Consider the following 25,740-nt stretch of genomic DNA (forward strand, 5'->3'; position numbering starts at 1 on the left):
TCCTTTCCATGATAATATAAATATTTTAATTGCAATAAAAAAAAATCTGTAAAAAAATTGAATTAGTTCCTGGAATACAAACTGTTTTCTTACTTCATTATCATTAATAAATCGTAATTTAATAACTAAATAATTTCAATTAATAACTACTGTATATCAGATATTTGTGTGTAAAAGAATAATAACATTCTATATCTTCTTCCTCAAGTAATACTGATATTTACATAATAAATGCTGATTTTTTTATATTCTATATCTGCTTTATCAAGTAAATATGTAATAGTGAAAATAATACATGCTGATAATAATATCAAATCTGACTTTAAATTTAAATATTTAGGCCTATGCATTATACTGTGTGAACCTTTACCTACAATTCTTTCGGGTAGTGTACATACTAATCCAACTATAACATATTTCACAGTATATATATTCAGTATATATATATTTATTTTATATAATACACCATGAGAAATGTAACATTCGTACATTGTACTTTTACAACAATCAATAAACAAAGTTTATAATAGAAATGTATTTAGTTTCATTTTCTGGTACATAGTCTAAGGCAATCTATTAACAGGACACTGAACTCGCCTTGCCAAGATAGGAACTTGTAAGAGTGCTTTGATCTTATGTCTGGCTGCAACAAATACCAGCAGTACTGTACTATGTGCACATTATCCGTGGCACCGTATCTGTTAGGGAGCGTGGAACTCATTGTGTTGTAGCCACAGTTAAACCCTCCAGAGCTCAGCATCCTGTTGTATAGTGTAAAAGCAAAGTCAAGTATTATGTTTACATTCATCTGCAACCTAATATTATGTTTCAAATATCAATGGTGTTCATTATAAGTCTCTCAAGCCACTGTAAATGTAGTTTTTATGTTCATTGCTCCCAGTTCAGCAACAAGATACTGGAATACATAAGGAACTGCGATAATGTCGATATCTTTGTTTGATTGACAGCTACTACACACCCATTTTCGATTGGATATTGAATCTTCTCCTTTCGATCTTTCTAAGCTAACTCCCAACATTGATCCACATTTACCACAAACTCTCGCCTGTAAATTTAAAATATATAGCAATTATAAAATATATATTTTTTTAATGGATATAGATATATACATATATCTTTAGTTTAAATAACATAATATAAAACTGACTCCAAATAAACGAGAGGCAAGCCATGATTCAACGAAGATGATAAAGCCGATTTTTCACTAGGCGAATTTGTTCGCGCGAATCCCACGTTTTTCGAAGGAAAAAAAATTGCCTACTCTTTTTCCACTAAATGAGCGAATAGCTGCGACGTTATGTTCCTCGCGTGGTTGCTGAGCTTTTCGATTCTCATGAGTGCTCATGAAAGCATCATAGCTCATTTCCTGAGCTCTGATTGGTTGCGCAATATTTCGCTTTGCAAAAAGTAGAAATAATTTGAATTAGAAATTTTCGCTGAAACAAAAAATCAAAGGAACTAGAATTCGTCGCAGAAGGGAGTATGACAGAAAAAAACTTGAATACGCATGCGCATAGCATGACGCTTTCAATTCGCGCGAACAAATTCGCCTAGTGGAAAATCGGCTTAATAGATTGAAATGTTGAATCATGGCTTGCCTCTCGTTATTTGGAGTCAATTTTATACTATCAGTCAGGGGAAAAATGACTGATAGGTCATCAGATAAAATATCAGATAATCTATATAGTTTTAACAACTCTTGTAACATGACCACAGTGCTGATTATGCCATTTTTCCTCCAACTGCTTTGTTATTTAAACATAATCAGTGCATCTATCTTGAGTTATCTGTATCTCTAACAATATGGGTCAAAATATTAAATAGCAGGCCTCTGGCATAGTTGTCAAGTACTTCACTTCACAATTTGTTGCCATATGTTTTAGTCAAAACAGATAAACTAATAAGCCGCCAATGTCGTAAACTAGGCTTCACACGCTTAACAAGTTCATTGAACGTGTGTAGTTAGAATTTTACCAGGAACTGTTGGAAAATATCAATGGTAAGAATATGAAAATGCTAAAATTAATAGCTGGTTTAAAATATTATGGATGTAATAAAATATATATTGAAAAAGGCATGCTAAAATGAAATGTTTGAATTGAAGTTTGTTATTATAACACGTGAAAGTGAAATATGTCATACCGCCAACAATGTTGAAATATTCAATGGAAACTAAATGATTGCTTGTTTTTACTTTTGACCTCAGATTACTTTCAGGAAAAAAAAAAAAATTTATGGGCAAACTGAAGACTTACAATGCTTTTATCTGAACAACTAAGAAGACGATCTTGAAGTAGGAAAGATGTCCCATGAGCTAATAATGAATCACGTTCCATTTCACCAAATCGAATACCGCCGCCACGTTTACGCCCTTTGACTGGTTGATGTGTGACAGTATCAATAGGTCCAGTTGAACGAACCTTGAAAAGTAGAAACAATGGCATAGTCACGCAATCATAACTAAATGACTAACTAACAAAAACTAGTGACTTTCTGTTTGTTTTGTACTTTATGACACCTTTTTCCCAAATTTATTTATAATCGTTTCATGTAGTGTACAGTATACGCCAATCCAACTACTGTATAACATCACGTGGCGTGGTCATTGCTTGCAATTATAACTAAATGAGTTAAACAAAAACATACTTTCTGTTTTGTACTTTTTGTTTGCAAGTTCAGTTCAACAACCTGGAATGCCTGTTTTGTTTGAAGGTTTTTAGTTAATGTCTTCTACAAAAATGTTATTTTTTGTGTTACAATGTCGCCCTCGTAAGCATATGGGGGACACACCAAATCATAAACAAACAAACAATTAAAATGAAATCTTAACACAATTGAGATAGATATAATGTAAGTAAAATAATGTTAAAGTAAAATTGTACATATCGTACCTGGAATTTATCTGATACCATATGCCTAAGTCGTTGATAATATACAATGCCTATAAAGATATCAGCTTCAAGTTCTACCCCACTTGCTCCACTGTACATGCGTTCAGTCCCATAGTAATTGTAGCCAGCTGAGGAATACAAAGAAAATGTTATAATATATCCTTACTTTTGATTACCAAAATTCTAGCCAGAATCGGCCTAAGCCTAACTTGCCTAGGCCTAACTTGCCAAGACCTAACTTGCCTAGGCCTAACTTGCCTAGACCTAACTTGCCTAGACCTAACTTGCCTAGACCTAACTTGCCTAGGCCTAATTTGCCTAGACCTAACTTGCCTAGACCTAACTTGCCAAGGCCCTAGCACAATAGGCATAGCAAGTATGTAGTAGTAATGTGTTGTAGGTACAGATTACATGTAAACCATACTACCTGCGGTTAGCATCCTGCCAAAATAATCAATAGCAGGGGTGTCCTCTGAGAAGGTGAAGGGGGTGGCATCGTGGCACATGCCATGGAGACATCCAGACTTGCCTGCCATACTCTCAATCATCATCCCTAAAATAGAAGTTATAAGTAATCTACTATTTTATTTATTTTTTTCATTTCAGAAATGAACTTGAAAATTAAGGGATAAAACTGATAACATAAAAATACATATTTCCTTCATTTTGGAGGAACTTGAATTGCTTTATGGCTAACTGTGAGAAATGTCATAAATATCTATATGGCAACCTCTACTCTTTGAGGGTAGTAGTAGTACCATTATATATGCCATAGAAATGAAAATGTTGCAGCACCTTCTATTTCCTTACATCTTCAAATCCTATCAACCAGTACTTATTACCTATTGTCATACGGGAGGGAAATCCATGCGGATTGAAGATAATATCAGGCGTCATCCCACTTTCTGTGAAAGGCATATTTTCTTGAGGCCATTTCTGGCTACAAACTCCTTTCTGTCCATGTCGACTTGAAAACTTATCACCTATAATTGGATTTCTCTGAAAAAAAAAAATTTCCACATAGCAAATTTTTCAAAAAAATATTTGAAAAGGGATAATCTTTACGTTGGTTTCATATTAATCAAAATATGATTATTAGTTGATATGACCTTTTCCCCATCTTTATGACCCCTGACACAACTTACCTCTATTCTTAATGTAAGGAATGCCCTTTGACATTCTAAGTTTCCTAAATCATTTCCTGACTTTTTGACCTTCTCCACCATGACTGTTTCCATCCCTTTGTATCGTTCAACACGATACATTCCAGTTTCAAGATCTCGATAACTGTAAGTAGAAATGTATTGATGAAAAAACAATATTATACAAATAATGAATGATGAGTAGAATTTTTTCATGAGTTGAAAGATGAATTGGATGAGTACAGACTAGTCCTAGGCTCATAGAAAAAAGGCAGTCACAATTAGGCCATGGAGTAGAGCCATTTCACACTACAAGTTGGTTTTCGAATGCACATCAGTCACAAGCTTTGGTTTGGAGTTGTTGCTTGGTGTTATGATGCCTGGCTACCACTGGGTTCAAGTCCTGTCACATGTCAAGATTTTTTCTAAGGACAAAATTACAACTCCACTCCCAAAGAATTGTAATAAGACTTTGTTTATGTAGAGCATCTATGTTTGCCTGTGAGGGTCCCTAATGATCAGCAATTGCTGGGTGGATCACTCTCATTAAACATGGTAAAAAAAAAAAGCTTCTTAACCCCTTATATAACCCCTGACCATGCAATTTATGGATTGATGGTGGATACAAATAATACATGACATGTGATACAAAATCAACCAACCAAACGGCAAGGATAAATAAAGTACCCAAACTGTATTTTCCTTACCTATACAATGGCTCTCCAGATTCTATTACTGCCCCCACTGCTGGTAAGCCGTCTGGGTCAAGCTTACCAGATACACGATTATCCGTTTCATCAGTGCCTAGAAAGGCAGAAAAAAAAGTTAATTTCTTTGCTAGAAAAAGAAACTAAACCATAAAAAATGATAACAAAATAAAACTAAACGTACAAATCCATGCTTGTTTTCTTACCAAATATAAGTGAAATTCTATTGCTATTGTCTTGGCTCTTCTTTTTCAGATTTATTTCTTCTGTTTTATAAACCGTTGCATGTGCGAACCCACGTTCAAATGATCCTTTATTTAAAATCATAGCATCTTCCATGTCATAACCCTAGAATGTAAAATCATAGGGTAAATAAGATGTTATTGTATGTAAAAAAATTGTTATGTCCATATTTATACTTAGATTGTAAAATATTATATTTTATTCTTTTCATAATATTTGTATAATAATTTACAATGAAGAAATTAAGGTAAGTCAAAAATAGCCAACTACAATAACTTTTAGTTTTACTGTAATATTGAGTTTAGTTTGTTTCAATGTCAATTCAATTCAATTCACATTTATTCAGAATACAACTATTTACATTACAGGGATTTTACAAAGACAAGTAATTGTCTGTAGTCGTAAGACCCTTTAGAAAAAAAACCCAAATATTATCACAAAGAAAAAAAAACATGAAAAAAAAGGTTTTAAAGGTACAAGGTGAAAAAATGAATAAATTAGCAAAAGTATAAATACACATAATATAAAACGAACTAATGTATTGAAGTACTGTACTGTTTTAGAATAATGTTTATATATTGCTGATAGCTGTAACTGGAGATGATGCAATGTTTAAATTTTTTATCACACAAATGCAGAGGTCTCATCTTGGATAATTGATACATTGGCAGATACCCACAGCATTGTCATTTTGTCAGTAATTTGCCTTTGGATTTATATATATTTTCTACTGTTTGTATCAATTTTGATCTGATTTTGCTGTAATCCTGGAGGGTACTTTGGATAACTTTACCAAATTATACTATGACGTTATCCAAATTCCTTCACTTGCACTGATGAAGGGCTAGTGTTGCCCAAAAGCTCTGCTAACTTTTCTGGCTGTTTTACTTTATCGTTTTGATTTAGCTTTTCGCTTTCTTTGTATCTCCATTGAGATCCGGCCACTGATATATATATACTATAGTTGTTTGCAACCCCAGTATTTGTTTTAATTGGTTAACCAAATATGACCTAGAATTAAAAGGTAAATTTATTATTGGGACTTTTTTTTTGTATAACAACATTCTTGGGAGAAATTGAATTCTTCCAATGTTTGATTGTGAATTAATGTGTTTTCTTCTACAATTTACATTCAGGAAATAAACTGTTATGATAAATAAACTCAATTTAATAATATACATTTGTTTTTATTGAAGATGCAGAGCTGATGTGCTGGTTACTTCTTTAAAGTGTGGTTACCAAAGCATTATCAATTGCAATAACAAGGAAATTGATAATGAATTTGAAAACCATATAACAATGAACTTTTTAAAATACTTGGAATTAATACCTAGTAATAATTACTATATTATACTAGTTACAATCTAACAATCTAATAATATCTACATAGTTTTATGCAAAAACAATCAAGAATATGAGAAAAATGTATAAAAAATGTTCTTCGGTTTTGCTATATCGTTTTCACATTATCATACTTAAATATTCTGTGGGAACGTTTGGTTTTACCAAAATTATTTCACCACCAACATGTATACCCATTTATGAATTACACTATAATAATGTATTTTCATTTTTTTTTTATTTCTTCCTTAATGCAATACTTTTTATATTTTATTTATTTACTGTTAATTTGTTGAAAAAAGATTATTTGTGTTGTTATTAATCAAATATAATATGAAGCAGTTACGTTTCATTCAACACTGGCGACATTAATATTGAGTATAGTTTTTCCACTGAGTAAAAGCTTGTGTTAGAGGGCGCAATCATGAAATAAAGCAAATTACAAACCAATAATATTGGATAGAGGGCACTATATATCAAAAATGTTCAATAACTATATAACATAATAATAAAGTGATTAACAAAGGTGACTTACAGTGTATGATATAACTGCAACGATGGCATTGGTTCCAAGAGGGTATTTATCAAACTCATAGTCTAAATAGACAGCTGGGCGAACAAGGGGGCTTTGAGGTGTCTGTAACTTGTACATCTTGTGGTCACTCCGATAAGGGATTAAGTAAGATGGAAATCCCATCGTTTGTTTACCCATCTGAAAGTAGAGCAAAGCATTAAAAAATCATATATATATAACAATGGCCAACTGATCATAACAATAAATGTTTTTAACACTACCTGTATGTGTTTTTTTTTCTTTTCAACACTTTTATTTTTTTCCTTTCCATAAACAAAAAACAACCTCCTGCACAACCCAGTTTTTATTGTTATTTCCATTTCTGTGATTCATATATATAAATTGTTTGCTTTTGTCTGTTTGTTTTGCCATCCCTGACACAAGCATTTGCTTTCTTGGTGATGCCACCCTTATTTGGAAATAATTATTTTTATTGATTGATAACAAAAACAAAGATTAACCAATACTGTATGTGATGATAATGTAAACAATCTATTACATGGCAACAGAATGCCTACCAGCTCTTGTATCCCTCAAGTGGCCTCACAGGTTTTAATTTCCAAATAGCACCCAGATATGTAAACCAAAATATATTGGGATAACAGCAGAAAACAAGCTATCTACATCTGTGGGACCCAACAAATATTATACTATACTATACCTGACACTGGTACATGTTCCTTGGACTCTGGTTGAAATCAGAAAATGGAGTTAAACTTGCTACTGCACTTAAAATACTAGTTGCACTTTCTTCCATGTGAGTGGTTATCTACAAAATATTATATATATAAAACGATTAAAATTTAAAAACGTCAATATAAAACACATAAAGCGGCCTTTTTAGTTGCACCCTTTCATGTAAATGACTACAAAAATATAATATAAGGAATTTATGGCTTGGATTGGAACGGAATAGTACATGGGTTGTGACCCATTGTAAATTAGAATTAGTGTAGTGTAAATTTAGGCCCCTCGCACTCACTTAGAGGTACCTTACCACACATTAGATCATACATTTTGAAGTATCTTTCATAAAATCGATACTTACACCTGGATGTGCTTCGCTGGGCGTGACAGCAATATCCATGTACACTTGTTCAAAAGTTCCAATCAGTTCTTGTTTGCCCCCAGCTAAATTAACAACAGGCCTCATCATCCGAGCAGGGGTAGTGAAGAGAAACAGACCAGGGTACTGGGACGCTTTGGATGTTTTCAACACAAGTGCAATTTCCATTGAAGAAGGGACCTAAAAAGAAGTATGAATTCACCAAAAAAATTTTAAATATTTCTGTTTATCACTGGGTGGTTTAGAGTTTTTCTTAGCTTCTTTCCAGATTCCAATCACTTCCTGTGAAAATCTGCACAACTGAAAAACATATTCAAACAGTGTACAAAAACTTTTGCAAAACAAAACCTCTTTCATAGCGAGACAGATGTTGGAAGCAATCATCGATGTCCTCGATGCTAAGCCAATGATGATGAATTTGTATAACCCCTCCTTTGGGACAACCTTATTTAGGGAACACTCCTATTAAGGGGACACCTTTCTGTGAAATAACCAAGGGAAAATATATGTATTAAAACTACAGCCAAACCCTATTCAGGAGACACCCTAATATGCGATACAATTGTGGGTACCGAAGGTATCCCTTTAATAGGGTTCTATTATAAATTAGACTTACATTTTTCAAACCATTGACTTTCATCATTCTTAATTTGTTAGCAATATTTTTAGCATCCTCTTCATAGATGATTCCAAGAACTCGTCCATCAAGCACCACAATAAGACAATTGCTAGTCTCCACCCCTGACAGGCTATCGTAAGGAATCATTCCCAAACTGCACAGTAAGCGAGGTAGAGAAGCTGTTATTGGCTGTTCATTCACAACCTAACGGATAATGTGATAATGTCATTGGTTAATGTTTATTCATTCATTCTTTAATCCGTAATCAAATGTGCATAAACAAATACAAAGCTCTTAACTAATACACTATACATAAAACAATACAATAAAAATACAAAAGCCCATGGACCACAAACTGGACATTAAATTAAATCTCTCGGAGTAAAAATACCCAGTTTGCATCCATTGATGAGCCGTAAAAGGCCTTTCTCATAATGCACATAACCAGGATATTGTTAGAGTGGTTGACTCTTAGTGAGAAACCATAAATAGATTTTCTGATGTTTTCTATGAAAGATAACAAACTTGGCTGATGCACCCCCAACAAAAACAGATTAGTGACTCATAGAATTACTCTACTTTTCTTTCTAAAAAAATATGAAACCTATTTCAAAGAACCTATGAACAATAAGTCATTTTTATTCATTGTACGCATGCAGGGACAGTGGAATGTGCTTCTTAGTAGTGGCGTATTCAAGGTTCAGGCTTTGACAAAATGATAATATGTGTAGGTAAAGTACTAAGTTATCCAAAATCAACAGCTGCCCAATTACAAATTAAAAACTATACTCTTTAATGGGTTTAGTCAAGTTCTTGCATCCGGCTGTACCAAAGGACGTGGAATGTGGCTTTTAAATAGTAAATGTGAACGTATTTCTCTGTTGGTAAGTTTTAAAAATTTGGATGTCCAGAATACTTACAACACAGTTGGCTGCCAAATGGTTCATCAGGCCACATGGCGCTCCATCAGGAGTGTGAACAGGACACAGGAACCCTTTAAAGCAATTGTTAAGAATGTTATCATGTTTAGCAGTAGTAAGGCCACAGACGAGTGACAACATTAAGCGTAAAACCACGTCGCTTGTTCCACGTAGAATCTGTACCTATCCTGAGTGGAAACCGTACGTTCGCTCTGCATTGTGTGTAAATGATCATATTTTTATTGTTACCACTCGTCTGTGTAAATTGGCCTTAAAAAATAAGGCTGCTGTCATACAGTATTTTCAATGTTTGAATAAATGTCTTTGGCTGCTGTCTATTCTATGTGTGCACTGTATAGAGTATCACGGTGTGACGTCACAATGATAGAGGGCACTGCATGGTTGCTAGCTAACCAAAAAATGCGCTTAACGCTACTATGTTGATAAACTGTAAAGATCTGTATTTCTATCAAATTATGTATCTTAGCTTGATTTTTTTTAACTTAAACTGTAGTTGAAGAATAAATAGATTATTAAAAACAAATATTTAGTGATCTTTGGAAATTTTAGTTTGTTTTTATTGAAAATTATTAAGTTTTAAAATGACTACTTCAAAAAGCCTATTCCAAACCATTGGTGACCTTGGAGTCACTCATGCAAGTTGAATGCATTTTTGGAAAAAAATACTTTTCAATGTAATCTTACCCCAGGCCTCAGGTAGTAATTTCCTCACACTTGTCGTCCTCATTTCTGAGAAAAATGCTCCACGATGAATGCACCGAAAATGTGAGATATACCTCATAAAGTTAAGCTTGTCTGCCACAACTGTTAAACCAGCAGCCTACAGACAAACATTAAGCAATCAGTTAGATTTAATTGAGCTCTGTCTACACTATCAAACGAGTTTGACAAAAAAAATGTGATGTTCCCATGCAAATATGGTAGTGATATGACATCATTTCCATAATTATAAACTCATACCTGCATTAGTCCAAGTCCTGTTTTAGAGTTAAGATTGCCAGTGGCGAGTAGATACTCCATAGGTCGCGAGAGGTCACTTACATGACACATAGCATCGGACATTGTCTCTGAAAAAAGCAAAATAGAAAGAATAATACAACAAGTAATTGATGATCAAGTAGAATGGACATATTAATGTTAGGGTAGATTTCATTAAACCAAAACTTACTCAGTTCAACCTTAAATGTCTGGCCTTTACTTTTTGCCGCTTTCTCCAAATTCATCCTAACACCTACCAACCAATTCTCCATTTTTTCCTAATAAAATAGAAAAATTATTAACACAAAATTCTAAATTATGTTTTTTTTTTATTATCTTACAATTATGTCACACAAAAAAAACATTCCCACTGACTGAATGAATATTACTATTTACAGTATAAACTGAATATAATATAATGAATATATTTTTGTCTTTCTTTCTGTCCATTTTACTTTCTGTAAATGTTATCTTCATTAAATAAACAGTACGCTATAGTATTTGTAAATTTTTTTAATTTTAAGCCAACTTAAAGCCTGCACAAATATTCCTGAGTTCGGATTGGTTGCGCATTTATTCACTTCAAAAGAAGTAGATTAAAATATTACTATGCATCAACTCTTTTTCGATTCGGCAAAAAAAAAATTGCCTAGTAGAAAAAGGGCTGTGATAAGGTGGCATCCATGATAGTACAGACTACATTTGGTAGATAAAATAATTACTGACAGATTTATGGTTGAACCTGGAATTTACAATTACCTTGAGTACCATGAGGTAGAGATGACCTGCAAGAAGTACTTCGTGGTTCATGGTGCTATCTGTACTTTCCTGACAACATTCACCTTTTGCAAAAGCGTAGAGCTTCCTTGCCATGAATCTGCAATAGAAAAGAAAAAAGGAAAATGTCTAATTTGGCAACCGGAGAGAAGAGAAGACAGGAGTAGGCCAATTGTTGAATGTCGGTATGGTATATTCTATAATTTAGTAAATTCAGTGATCAAGTAAAACATGACTTTAACATGTGATGCCTGCCATGTATTATAGATCCTAAGGCCTAACCATAACCTTATCATAACACAGGTGTCACATGTGATACATATGTGACAATGTATCGCAAACTTCGACTATGATACTGGATATAATTTGTTATTTGTGGTGATACAGTATTGGAAAGTTGGTTTCTGATGACGATTGTTCAAGAAAACTAAATTCACGTTCTTCAAGGCTGAGATAACAAAAACACCTAGTCTATTACAGTAACACTTACATGAGTGCGTTGAACTTATCTTGGTCAGTTGGCGCATGTACGCATATACAGTGATGTAGTAGAAACGTTGTCACCTCCGTGTCTGTATACCACTCAGGTATGTTTAACTTGAAGCGAAACCTCTCGCCAATGTACTTCAATATGGCTGATCTTGTTGTTAGTGACTGGTCCTGTGCTTGTCGTAGCATACTGTTCACACATCTGCAAATTTTAATTAAAAAATGTAATAAATATAAATTGCATATACAAAAAGTGGACAAATTGTGAAAATGCCTGGGTTTGTGAGTAAGGCTACTTTAGTAATGTTTTCTATGTCAACAGACCATTTATCTTTTCATCTGTCCATATTTGTAATGATCTGCCATAAGTTATTAAAGAGGCAACATCAATCAATATTTTTTTTTTGTCTTAAGCGACATCTTTTTTCTTCTTATTTTGGTAAGATAGGATAGACAGATGCCTTTTTCACTTTAACTCCAGTGAATTCTGTTCCGGCGAGCTCGCATATGGGAACATCAAAGTGCTGGAGAACGAAGCGGTGTAAATGGTTCCTCTGCTTCCCCTTCATTTGTTGGTTATCTTAGGATATTTTATGGATAATTTTTGTGTGTAAAGAGCTTAGAAACGTTTTATTAGGCACTGCTTAAGACTACCAGTATTATTATTAATGAACAAATATTTAACCAGTTTCTGGAGCTCCCAAAAACCTTACAATAGACCTCTAGAGAAACTTTTTCTTTGAAACAGACTAATCTATATGCCTATTTATTATAGTGAATTTGCTGATGCACAACTTGATACATACCCAATAAGAAATGTGTTCTCTTTTTGCCCCATCAGTATTTGGTTAAAAATGTTTTGATCAGTTGTATTCACCAATGCCTACAAAAACAAAAAATAAACAATAAAACCAATCAAGAAGCTGCCAGTGGCACATCCAGGATTTTGAAATAGGGGTGGGGGTTGTGAAATGTGAAAATTGTATTACAATTTGTGAATTTAGAGGGGGCCCCGGCCCGGGTTGGCTGGGCCCTCTTGAATCCACCCCTAAGCTCAGAGTAAATTAATTTGCAAACAAATATCAGTTTTCTGAAGAAGTGCTAATAGTGACAATAAAATGTGTACAATTTTCACATCTGCATAAATTTGTACAAACTTGTAACCATGTTTGATCTTTCGATTTATTAAAAGTTTTCATACATGCATAGGCAAACCGTGAAAACTCTCGGGAGAAAGCATAATTGCGCACTGATTGATTACTATGATTGGTTTTTTGATTACCTGAGCGCACAGCAACTTGGAACCAAAAAACATGATGAAAGGTTATATATCAACTCGGCTGTCGCCTCGTTGATATATAACCTTTTCATAATTCACCTCATGCCATTGTTTGTACAATTACCCTCGTCATTCATTATTTGTATACTATTCTAAGGCATCTTTTTATATGCCTACTTGAATTCTAAAAAGCCTTCAATCTTCAATAGTTTTACCTTGAGAATGAGTAGTAGCGGCACAAAAAACTGCTCTTTACGATATATGAAACTCAACACAGCATTTCCATTACTCAAATAATGAAGGATCAAATTCTAAGATGAAGAAGTAATTAAATCAATAAATATAATAACTAATATACAACAATGAAAGTAATTAAGTAAAGTAACAAAGCATAACACTTCCCATACATCTTTAAATTTTACATCTTTTCCCATGTACTAAAGCTCCGTCTACCTGTACATTATCAAACTTTATGTGACAAACAAATGTGATGTGCCCAAATGGTAGTGATATGCCTAAATATGGCAGGTTGATATGACAGCATTATGTCCATATATGGGCACATCACATAACGTTTGATAGTGTAGATAGAGCTCAAGGCTTTTTTGCAATATGGAATATTTGATATAATTATATTAAAGTAGTTTATTTTTACAACCACATGAGCAGAATAGTTCAATTCTAAAGGGCTTTTATTACTTTAATGAAACTTTAAAGCAAATTTACAGACAATCGGTAAAGGTAAAAAAAAAATGTGTGCTTGTCCCACATAGAATTCATATCCTGATCATGGTTTCTGCTCAACTGCCCGTCCGCTCCACATTTTGTGTAATGGTCATAAGAAATGACATAGGTTCTATATTTTTTTTTTCTGCTTACCATTTACTGCTACCACTCGTCTAAATCGGCCATTAGATTAGAAAAAACTTACTGTGGTTGTTTGGTCACTTCTTACACTGCGCATGACAACACCAAACTCTGTAAAGCCTTTCCCTCTCATTTTCCACTGTGGTCGTTTAATTGTCATTGGCTACAAATTACAAACAAGTGGGTAAATAAATGACAATACTGTAATTAGAAGACCAGTCAAAAAAATATGAAAATCCACTATATTTAACCAAAACAAATCATTTTAGGTAATTTGGATGCTAATAGACCCACAGCAGCAGTATAATTAGCAAACCAAGAGATTTCTACTGTCTTAAATCATGTACCAAGTTCCTGATCGTGCATGTGTATTGTATGTGCAAGGGACCAACATATTCATATCACATCTGAAGGTTGAGGCAATGACAGCATAAATGAATTATGCGTTTTTTAATGCATAGGCACAATTTATTCCGAGAAAGACTTGAAAACTCATGCCTCTTATATGCTAGTTCGATTCCCTTAGCAATACGTCATATTGCTTTCGGAAAACGTAACCCCAATTTGTATTAGTCGACTTTGGTGAATTTCCTATCAAAACAAGGTCTTGTGGCCCGACAAAATATTTACCATATTTCTTCTGGTCATAATCAGCATTCTCATGACCTTCTCAATGCCGTTTACAATGTAGTATCCACCCATCTCGTCCTCCTCTTCTTTCCTCTTAATCAGTTGGGCTGGGCTTAGACCATGTAAATTACATGCCTTGCTCTGGTAAAATTGAGACATAAGAAATGCATAAATAATTAAGTGTTAAAATATACTGTTTTACAAATCTGACACCTTTCAAAAAATATCAGCCAATGTAATAATCATGGAATCATATTTTGGTTAAAACAAAGTTAGCCTTATTCTCATTGTAATACCTTATTCTCATTGTAATACCTTATTCTCACTGTAATACAGTAGCTTATTCTCATTGTTATAGCTTATTCTCATTGTCATACCTTATTCTCATTTTCATACCTTATTCTTATTGTAATACCTTATATTCTCATTGTAATACGTTATTCTCATTGTAATACCGTATTCTCACTGTAATACCTTATATTCTCATTGTAATACCTTATTCTCATTGTAATACCGTATTCTCACTGTAATACCTTATTCTCATTGTAATACCTTATTCTCATTGTAATACATTATTCTCATTGTAATACCTTATACTCATTGTAATACCTTATTCTCACTGTAATACCTTATTCTCATTGTAATACCTTATTCTCATTGTAATACCTTATTCTCATTGTAATACATTATTCTCATTGTAATACATTATTCTCATTGCCATACCTTTTATTCTCACTGTAATACCTTATTCTCATTGTAATACCTTATTCTCATTGTAATACCTTATTCTCACTGTAATACAGTAGCTTATTCTCATTGTCATAGCTTATTCTCATTGCCATACCTTATTCTCATTGCCATACCTTATTCTCATTGTCATCCCTTATACTCATTGTAATACCTTATTCTCATTGTAATACCGTATTCTCATTGTCATAGCTTATACTCATTGTAATACCTTATTCTCATTGTAATACCGTATTCTCATTGTCATAGCTTATTCTCATTGCCATACCTTATTCTCATTGCCATACCTTATTCTCATTGTCATACCTTATACTCATTGTAATACCTTATTCTCATTGTAATACCGTATTCTCATTGTCATACCTTATTCTCATTGTAATACCTTATTCTCACTGTAATACCTTATACTCATTGTAATACCTTATTCACATTGTAATACCTTATTCTCATTGTAATACCTTATTCTCATTGTCATACCTTATACTCATTGTAATACCTTATTCTCATTGCCATACCTTATTCTCATTGCCATACCTTATTCTCATTGCCATACCTTATTCTCATTGTCATACCTTATACTCATTGTAATACCTTATTCACATTGTAATACATTATTCTCATTGTAACACCTTATACTCATTGTAATACCTTATTATCATTGTTAAATACCTTATTGTCATTGTTATTATTTTTATGAATATGAATTTAGTACACTACTTTAACCATGATAGGAATTTCTCCCAGGTGTTGGTTGGTTGCTCCCTGCATTCCATCGCTGCAACTCCACTGAACTACACCTTGTATCTTTCCACAGTATGTTGTACCTCTTTGGCGGCACTGCAATTATAAAATATTCAAATGTATGAATATAATTGAAATTATGAATGTACAGTGGTGTATATACAAAATACAAAGGAACGAATGCGAAATCTACCTAATGACAGGGCTAAGGATAAGCAACGACAGGGCTAAGGATAAGCAACGACAGGTCTAAGGATAAGGAACGACAGGGCTAAGGATAAGGAACGACAGGGCTAAGGATAAGCAACGACAGGGCTAAGGATAAGCAACGACAGGGCTAACGATAAGCAACGACAGGGCTAAGGATAAGCAACGACAGGGCTAAGGATAAGCAACGACAGGGCTAATGATAAGCAACGACAGGGCTAAGGATAAGCAATGACAGGGCTAAGGATAAGCAATGACAGGGCTAAGGATAAGCAACGACAGGGCTAAGGATAAGCAATGATAGGGCTAAGGATAAGCAATGACAGGGCTAAGGATAAGGTAAAGATGGCACAACTTACTTCAGCTGGAAACACCTTCAGTGTTGAAGCAAACTTGTTATCTTTAGCAACTGTTGGATTTCCTATTGAGGCGCTCTAACGGGTGAAAAATAATAATTGTAATTTATTTAAATAATTGTACTGCTTCTAACTAATAACTTTGCAAATTAAATGTTTAAAACGATCTGGTTAAGACACTCACCTTGAGGTTGTGGATTGTGTACTACCCTACTAACACATTCTTAAATAGTTTGTAGTTCATTTTTTTGCGAGCGTAAATGATTTTACAATATTCAAACTATTTCGCAACCTATACAAGGTTGTCAGAAAAACATCTGGGGCAGATTGCTATAAGCGGTCTATAGACAGTCTTAGCCGGCTATAATACGTGACATAGCAAGTAACCTTTATTATAGACCATTGCTATACCACGGCCTAAACTGTAAGCAGCCTTTAAAATTAAAGAGAGTCGTAAACCTCTCTTTTTGTTGCTTATACGCGCGCATTATCGATCATGAAAGACAACCAATTGAACGCGTTTTAAGTATTAAATCAAATAACAACAACCATCTTATTCTTATTCAGTCTTCTCACTAGTTATAGTAAACTATTACCCGAAAAGAAAGGGTCACTTGAGCTCCTGATGGCAGAGAAAACTGCACAGGCTGCATATTCTGTACTGCAAGCATTAAGCCTTCCTCCAACATGTAGTTAAAAGATTGAATATGAGGTTCTGTCAGCTTCTGCAATACCTAAAACAAACGAAACATCAACATGATTTACAGATACGGTATCAAAACGTAAATCATTGTTGTGGCAACAAGGCATTCTGAAATCATGAGATTAGAATAAGCCAGACCTGCTCCCCGAGACCTAGATAGGACTGTTACCCGCAATGTGAGACGGATTATGTGAGAGTAAAAGAAGTTATCATCCGACTAATGCTTCACATGTATCAATGTCTTTGCCGCAATTTTCCACACTAAAATGTCTTGGCAAAGAAAAAGGGGCTGGGGTGGGGAGCAGCAGTATTATTGAAATAAATGGATTAAACTGCAAGAGGCTGTTTTTTTTTATTTCTTACTTTATTCTGATGAGCACTAGATTTTCCATAGTTAAGAACAGTAAGATGACGATTGTTACCAATACGAGATTTTGGCGGTTCTGTCTCCGCCATATTTTCAAATAATATTTCTGAAAAATTTTAAAAATCAAATCAGACAATTAACAAGAATAGATAAAATGAAAAATAAAACACCTCAGGCCAACATACCATTAACCAATGTGGATAGATATTATCTTTGATTCTAATAAACGCTAGTAGGAATTCGTGATGGTCTAGGCCTAACTATTACAGTATTCCTTAAATTCCAGGTATGCTTTGCTCCGACTACAGGCAGAGCATGAAAATTGAATGACCGTGATATAACCTAGACTAGAGAGGCCTAGACTATATAGTTGCACCAGCAGCTGTTTTAACGATATAAACATCCCTACGACAAAAATTAAACTTAAATTAAAGTATTATATATAACTAATTGAACAAATAAACGTTATTTACTGCACCTTTTTACTGTTAATTTCTTCGAATTTCACAAACATGTGCGTTCCGTGCGGTCAACAGTTTGTTTGATTAGTTTCCGAGTACAGACGTCACGTGGTGACCTATATTTTTAATACAGTATTCGACATGTCGACCATGTATAGAGATATATACTGGGCAAAATATGATACCTACATAATAATATGATACTGAATATTAAAAAAACTTCAACAAACAAAGGCTTCCATTATTTTTTCTCCCATAATACTTGACCCATGTTGGCATATTGTGTGTAATCAACATGACTCTTTCCTTCTTGATAATTATCGTTAATTCGCGATCTTTTTTTTTGTATATTTTATTCAAATTTTTTTGTTTATCATATCTGTTCTTTTTTTTTTCTGTTTACTCACAGCTTTATTTGTTTATAAAATTATATATTTATTTTAGTTAAGATCATGGGACTGCTGACTCTTGTAGTTACAGTAATCGTATTACTTTAGCAGTCCCTGACCAATTCATCTTTGTACATTGTATATTAACGGTTTTGTTGGTCAAATAAATAAATGAAATGAATGAAATGATTCATGGAGGTATACCTCCATGGTTGATTGTATTACTTACTCAAATTTCAACTATTAATGATCTATTGCATGCCCAGTAAATTAAATTGTGTAATGCTGCTATAGACCGGACTATTGCATGATATGAAACCCATGTGTAGAATACACCAAAGCCATAGCCTGTAACTGCTCTCCTCTGCGACCAAAATCCTTATGTTTATGTGTTACAAATATTGGCTTGAATGTCAAACAATTTCATTACTTGAAAGCCTGATTGACTGAGGCTTGCTGTTTCTATCAAGATTCAGCTGTACCAAAGAATATATTTTTTTAGAATCCCAGTGTATAAAGCATGAACCTATTTAGTCCATGGTATAACTTTGTTTCAACTGAATTTACACAGTACCTGTCAATATTTCAACACATGAAAATATTTTTTTCATTCAACTCAAACATTCCTTATTCCTAATGCAAGCAAAACTATTATACAGTTGTAATTATTTTTTTTCAATTAAAACAAATTTAAATATAGCAAACAAGAATGGATCCTTTGTTTGCAGACTCATGACATTGTTCACTATGAGCACCACTGCCAAACCTTCACATAACACACTACAATGAATTATAAAATTACTATGGGTACATACAATGGATACAATGGATACATTATATAAATTACTATGGGTACATACAATGGATACATTATATAAATTACTATGGGTACATACATACAATGGATACATTATATCTTCTATATTTTTCAAGTGGAATAATTAGGAATCTGTGTTTTCTGCTGTTTTATGTTCCAAATTAACAAATAAATTGGTACACACGAAAAACATATTTATTTAAACTTTAATGAGTCATAACAAGAATCAAAGAGGTGAAATTTGAGGAATCTACAATTTAGATTTAAATATTCGCCACAATGGTTTACCAGTAAATTCAATCGGTGCAGCACTACCATAAATACATTTGATAACGTAATTCCTTATTACATCATATTCAAACAATAAAATTATCAATATACAATACACAGCACCCATAACACAATCAATGCCAGTCAAAACAATGGTACTAATAAAACCTAATAGTTATATTTAAATCTTATTGCATTTTATTATATCCATATCAAACAAGTTTACCATTTAAACAGCAGCAAAAGAAATTAAGATACTGTAGTAGTGAACATCGAGATTTATTATATACTGTATGTGATCGCCATGGGGACCGCAGTAAACAAAATATATGAATTGTTAAAATTACACATTTTATTTTCTATCCATAAGTGTTTCTGTAAAATGATATTCAATTTAATTACAATTGTCTATGAATTATTGTTTTTCCTTTCATTTCACCGGCAAGAAGTGTGATCATTATTTTTGAGTTTCCTCCTTCAAGAAAGCTATGAGATCAGCTCTTTCAGTTTTCTTTTTTAATCCAGCAAACACCATTTTGGTTCCAGGTATATATTTCTTAGGGTTGTATAGATATTCCCATAATGTTTCTTCACTCCATGTAATACCTAAACGAATAGAAAGTAAGTTACAATTGAGTTATTATTATTTATTATGTTAAGAAAGGGCAATACGAAAGGAATAGGTTGAAAAAAGTGTGATGTGACCAAATATGGTAGTGATATACCCAAATATGGTAGTGATATGACATCATCATGTCCATATATGGGCACATTACACTTTTTTGATACTAGTTTGATATTGTAGACAGAGGAATAGAAAAGATGAACTGGGCAGCATCTACTACAGTGTAGTAAAATAACCTATTGGAAGATTAGAGAAAATGTACTTTATTAAAAGTATGTGAAAAGGGTTGTGCCCACCCCAGCTCTGTCTAATACACTATCAAACTTTATGTGACAACAAATATGATGTGCCCATATATGGACATGATGATGTCATATCACTTCTGTATTAAGGCATATTACTACCCTAATTTGGGCACATCACACTTTTTTGTAAACAACTCTCCCAATACCGGACACCCTTGGGCGGGCATATATTTTCCGGTTTTTCGAAAGTCCGGTTTCCTGAAAACATATTTTTAAAGTCATCACGTTGTCACTGAAAATGCTTTGAATCACCGGTCCGAATGCTGCCCGGTACGGTCTCCTAGCGTAGGGAAGGCCTAGGCTAGGCTATGATTGTGTCAATCTAGTTTTAATTAAATAAATACTGATAGGCCTAGGCCTACTTTATTAATATTAAGCTAATTCAGTTTACCTTTTTTAAAAGTTACATTATTTACTGTACCAATAAAACATGTTACAATAGTAAATTATTGTTTCTCAATGTGTTTTTAACGGCAAAAAGGCCTACGTATGTACGTACGGTGAACATAATTTCGGTCTGTTTATTTTTTTTCGTGAGCAGCAGCTGCATGGGTGATAAGGGCTTTGATTGATGCGCATGTGCATAGGTGTCATAATCAAATAAAAACGCCCACACCTAGACCACATGTTTTTTAAGCTCCTTTATTTTAACGTAATTTGATAGCAATGATGAAAATTGTACAGGTAAACGAGCCAAGCAATAATGACACAATAATTAATTGGTAACATTTCAAAGTTTATTAACACTAGTTAAGTCAAGTTCATTCCGTTTACGTTTTGCCATAATGATTTCCAAATTTATAATGATGCACATTTTTAGTGAAACATTCCTTTTTAAAGTCCTATTGCCATTGTGAATTTAACAATAATTTAAACAAAACAAAGACACAAAGTGGAATGTAAATTGAACTTTATTAAAAAACAATTCATACGCTAAAAAACAGGGAGTTCTTAACAACTCCCTGCTAAAAACAATAGACATTAATTAAGACATAGCGCTTCGATGTGAAAAAGCCCACCGCAGTTCGATACGCAACAAAGCAATTGCCGCCTCGTGGGTTAACAATGAACTGACCTGTCAATCACAGTGTAGCGCTCCATGGCAACATTATTTGATCGTACCGCGAAACGTCGCGCACTTCATGCATGGCCGGTGAGGGTATGGTTAAAAGCTTTTGTACATTGTGAATGTATTGAATCCGAGTCAGCGACGACGATGTTACGTTGTTTTCGTAAATATTTGGAGTTTTTTAACTGTCAGTCCGGTTTTCAGACGCTACTTTTCGTGTTTTGTACTTCATAATTTGTCCGGATTCCGGAATTGGGTATTCCGGTTTTCATAATAAATTACAGTACATTTAGAATAGGGACAAATTGGGCCCTCCAAAAAAGTCCGGTTTTTCGTGAATTCCGGTTTTGGGAGAGTCCGGTATTGGGAGAGTTGACTGTACTTGATAGTGTAGACAGAGCTTTAGAATAATTACCTTTATTTTTATTGGCATCAGTGTAACTAAATCCAGCTGCTTGCCCCGTCTTCCTTCCATACATTCCCTTCAGGTTAGGCCCTTGCTTGTGTTTACCACTATTATCAATTACATGGCACTGTGTGCACTTTTGTTTGAAAATTGCTGCTCCTTTTGTTGGGTCACCTTTTGGGACGCCACCTGCTGGAACTTTTTCAGCCATTTTATTACAATTCTGTCGATGAGATAAAATACAGTATTTAGCATAGAAAAATATTCTTAATTTATAAATTTAAATATATAAACAAGTTACTGTATTTTTCAATATTTGTAACAGTTAGAATAAACTTGCTGTTATGTTACACTACAAAACTGTACATAAACTCAATCCACTTTACTGTACTTTAGGAATGATTGTACAGTATGACAATCACTGAGTGATTCATAAAAGGAGCTTAAATTAGAAACGTACTGTATATATATATGGATATGATCAAGGTTATTAAACAGGCAATTAAATTACATAATACAGTAATTCAAAAAAAGTTATTAAACTAGGCCGATGTATTTTTACTAAACATTATTATTAACTAAATATATTTGAAAACTACAGTTTAACTTAAGTAGGATTAAAGAATGTACCAATAATAAAAGTTTTAATTTAATGACAGTAATAGTATATTCACTACCAAAAGCCCATACACTTTCTATTTATTAAGGGAAAATAAAGAGATTTCAACTATTTTAACATTGAAGGACTGAAAATAAGTCACAGTAGTATTTTCAATCTTGCAAATTAGTGATCATTAATATTCATTAACCTTATTAATTTAGTGTCCAAGGTTATGTATGTGGGTTGCATTTAATTGGTATTAGTATTACAGGTTATTTTTAACTTGGTTTTATCGAACTTCCGTTTATCAGAATATTATCTGTTTTAATCTAGTCTACCTTTATTTTTTATACTCATATATTTTTATATTGCATGTTTAATTGCTCGCCGTGGTTAGGATTCCGGCACCGGAATTCAACTGCCCACCGTTAGGGAATCCGACACGCTATTGCGCATGCCCAGAGCGAAGTAATTATAGCTTGCATGCACGTCAGCTGCAGACCGCGCACCCACACACCACCGAGAGTCGAACGCTGTTATAGGTATTTACTGTAGCCTTTAGTCGTTGCGCGGGGAGAGAGCGATGGATGAAACTTGGCCTAGGCCATACATGAATTAAATAATTAAAATTTGCGTCCAACTTAATGATATATTGTACTAGGCCCAACCACTCACTTTTTCAGTTAATACGGATTGGACCCCATTGGCAATAAGTTTAATTTTTATTTGTCGACTTAATGGGTTATCCTGGTATTCTTTTTGTACATTGTATGAATATCGAATAAAATCAATCAATCAAAATACGACTACGCCAAGCGTTAAAAATAATTATTTTGATATTGATAAGAATCAGTATCTACAGTATCTAAGAATCGTAATGCTGTAATTTTATTAGACAGAGGAAGTATGAAGTTCGGAACGGGAGAAAAACACAGGCCTACCCAGTAGCATAACGCTTGCATATTTCAAGAAATGTACGAAAGTGAATATAGCTTAGCGTTGCGACCCCGACTTCCCAAACAGTTCTGTTTTTTTCACATCATATCCGCGCGGCGGCTGCCGTCAACAAATCAACTTGTAGTATACGAGTGCATGTTATTACAGTATAATGCGTTATCTTTTATTTTGTACTTGAAAATCATAAAACTAGTCATGTAATTATAATTCATAATTATATGAAGTTTATATATGAATGGGCTAGGCTAGTTTGCCGTGGCGCAGCTATTAATAGATCCATCGCTGTTAGCAAAGATAGTGTAGTATCTTTGCTGTAGTCTGTAGATGATGATAGTATAGAGTCGCCGATTACCTCGCTCTGGGCATGCGCAATAGCGTGTTAGGGAATCCCTAACACTGGGCAGTTGAGTTCCGGTGCCGGAATCCTAACCACGGCGTTAATTGTTTTAAAGATGCACCATTATTATGTGTGCCGCTGTTCAAAAAGCGTTTTCCGAAAAAATTATTATTATTAATAATTATTATTATTCTTAATTTAATATAATAAATAAGAAACAAAAGTTATATTTTATTTGCTTCATGTTGCCAAACATACTTTTTAAAAACTTAAAAAACAATATTTCAACAAATTAACAATGATCTGATAGTAGCCTACAAATAAATCATCAATAATGACTTAAACAGTCAGTGTATACCTTGATCAATGGTTAGGCCTAGGCTAGAAAAATCGCTAACTACACTGCTGGTGGACGTGTGTGTACGTGCCGCGTCAAGCAATCAAGTGGATTATAAATTCTGACGTAACATGCAGCCTGATTACCCTTCAGTTGAACTGCCTACACATTTCTGTCTCAAAAACCGTATAAATCAACCAACTATGTATATTTTAGTACATATTATCAAAATAAACTATATAAATATTCTAAAGAGAAGAAAAATTTAAAATAATAAAACGTACTTACATGTTTTATGAAGAATTTATTTTAAAATATAGTACAAACGGAAGCTGAACCGGCGAATAGTTCTTACAAATTGTACAAATCGCGTTTATAAGAACATTATACGCATGCGTTTTCATGACGCAATAACCTTTATATTCCAAATAAGGTTCGATATTAAGTACATTTGATTGGCTACTGAACAAGAGCGCTGTCGTAAGTCGTATACTAATACCGTACTATACTGTATTATTAAAACATTTATGTAATCAGATATCATGAATGGAAACAGAACACAATAATTATACTTTCTTGTATTCAAACTCAATGATTTTATGCCCAAATAGTCAGACGATTTGCATCCAAAAGTGTTTATAACCTAATACTAGGCCTACGGACTTTTTTTTTTCTGAATAAAACTTTTATCGGTTTTCAAGACGGCAGCATGCAGTATTATTTTTATTAATTGTTTGCATATAAAAATTAATGCCTGTGATATTCAATTCAAAACCTACTCCGCTGTTATCCCCTTTTATTCATTCTAATATTGTTATTGATGGTATAGTACCAGGTGGATTTAACCAGGATGAATTAGTGGATCATACATTTCAGATTATATTAGTTAGGGCAATACGAATTAAGCCATATTTTTAAATCATCATGGAAAAAATCTTATCTTTTATTTTAGCCGCCAAAAACAAATAGGCCTAACATACATAACAAAAAAAACATTTTTAAAAACCCCGTTATACCCCATCAACCAATCCGGGAAATTACACAACAAAATGAATATACCATCAAATCTATTTGCAAAATAAGAAATAAATTAAATAAATATAAAAAAAAACCATAAATAAGTTTATATAATAGTACGTAGCCTATTATTTACAGTAAAGGGGCTAATTAATTTCGATATCTTGTCCAAAATAATTAGGGCTACACTTGATATACATATAACAACATAGGCCTATTCACAGTTTAAGCCGTTCATAGAGGTATAAAACTAGTCTAGTTTGTCTCAGTATTATTAAAACTTCAACTTATTCAATTTATGTAATAGTGAGTTTTTTAGATTATTATGTTTAAGACATCGATATTCTTGAAATTCACTAATTCGTGCCTAATGGCATTTTTATATATATTATAAGTTTGTATTCACAGTCCGTTGTTTTAGAATATAAAATATATTATTATAAAACCTGGGCTGCTAGTATTT

The 25,740-nt window shown here is 33.4% G+C and overlaps 2 protein-coding genes across 4 annotated transcripts; both read right to left on the minus strand.

The window, feature by feature from the left end:
* Positions 1-204: 204 nt before the first annotated feature.
* Positions 205-17,803, minus strand: LOC140049127 (DNA-directed RNA polymerase I subunit RPA2-like). Its single transcript, XM_072093956.1, has 26 exons — positions 17,683-17,803; positions 17,213-17,350; positions 16,620-16,694; positions 16,030-16,149; positions 14,566-14,706; positions 14,000-14,098; positions 13,284-13,379; positions 12,596-12,672; positions 11,791-11,991; positions 11,283-11,400; positions 10,714-10,801; positions 10,506-10,612; positions 10,230-10,365; positions 9,525-9,598; positions 8,602-8,808; positions 7,968-8,165; positions 7,581-7,688; positions 6,881-7,057; positions 4,968-5,109; positions 4,762-4,858; positions 4,058-4,199; positions 3,755-3,911; positions 3,340-3,465; positions 2,913-3,040; positions 2,277-2,441; positions 205-1,066 (listed from the first exon to the last, which is right to left on the minus strand). Exons 1-26 carry the CDS (start codon positions 17,773-17,775, stop codon positions 860-862), a joined length of 3,417 nt encoding a protein of 1,138 aa, XP_071950057.1. The 5' UTR covers positions 17,776-17,803; the 3' UTR covers positions 205-859.
* Positions 17,804-19,526: 1,723 nt separating this feature from the next.
* Positions 19,527-24,635, minus strand: LOC140049138 (cytochrome c-like). Of its 3 annotated transcripts, none has more exons than XM_072093960.1 (3): positions 24,549-24,635; positions 22,038-22,251; positions 19,527-20,229 (listed from the first exon to the last, which is right to left on the minus strand). In XM_072093960.1, exons 2-3 carry the CDS (start codon positions 22,237-22,239, stop codon positions 20,081-20,083), a joined length of 351 nt encoding a protein of 116 aa, XP_071950061.1. In that variant the 5' UTR covers positions 22,240-22,251; positions 24,549-24,635; the 3' UTR covers positions 19,527-20,080. The 3 variants fall into 3 exon arrangements, with proteins under 3 accessions (XP_071950061.1, XP_071950075.1, XP_071950067.1); XM_072093974.1 differs by having other exon boundaries at positions 24,545-24,589; XM_072093966.1 differs by lacking the exon at positions 24,549-24,635 and adding an exon at positions 24,282-24,424.
* Positions 24,636-25,740: the final 1,105 nt, after the last annotated feature.

Source organism: Antedon mediterranea, chromosome 1 (genome assembly GCF_964355755.1).
Source record: "Antedon mediterranea chromosome 1, ecAntMedi1.1, whole genome shotgun sequence".
Lineage (NCBI taxonomy): Eukaryota > Metazoa > Echinodermata > Crinoidea > Comatulida > Antedonidae > Antedon > Antedon mediterranea.

Bases quoted from the DNA above. Each gene is read 5' to 3' on its own strand.
- LOC140049138 (XM_072093960.1), bottom strand. From the start codon at position 22,239: ATGGCTGAAAAAGTTCCAGCAGGTGGCGTCCCAAAAGGTGACCCAACA. The intron at 20,230-22,037 runs GTAATTATTCTA...CTATTCGTTTAG, and splicing joins TGATGCCAATAAAAATAAAG to GTATTACATGGAGTGAAGAA.
- LOC140049127 (XM_072093956.1), bottom strand. From the start codon at position 17,775: ATGGCGGAGACAGAACCGCCAAAATCTCGTATTGGTAACAATCGTCAT. The intron at 12,673-13,283 runs GTAAAACTATTG...TTGTTTTTGTAG, and splicing joins CGCTACTACTCATTCTCAAG to GCATTGGTGAATACAACTGA. The intron at 10,366-10,505 runs GTATGAGTTTAT...GTTTGTCTGTAG, and splicing joins CAGGACTTGGACTAATGCAG to GCTGCTGGTTTAACAGTTGT.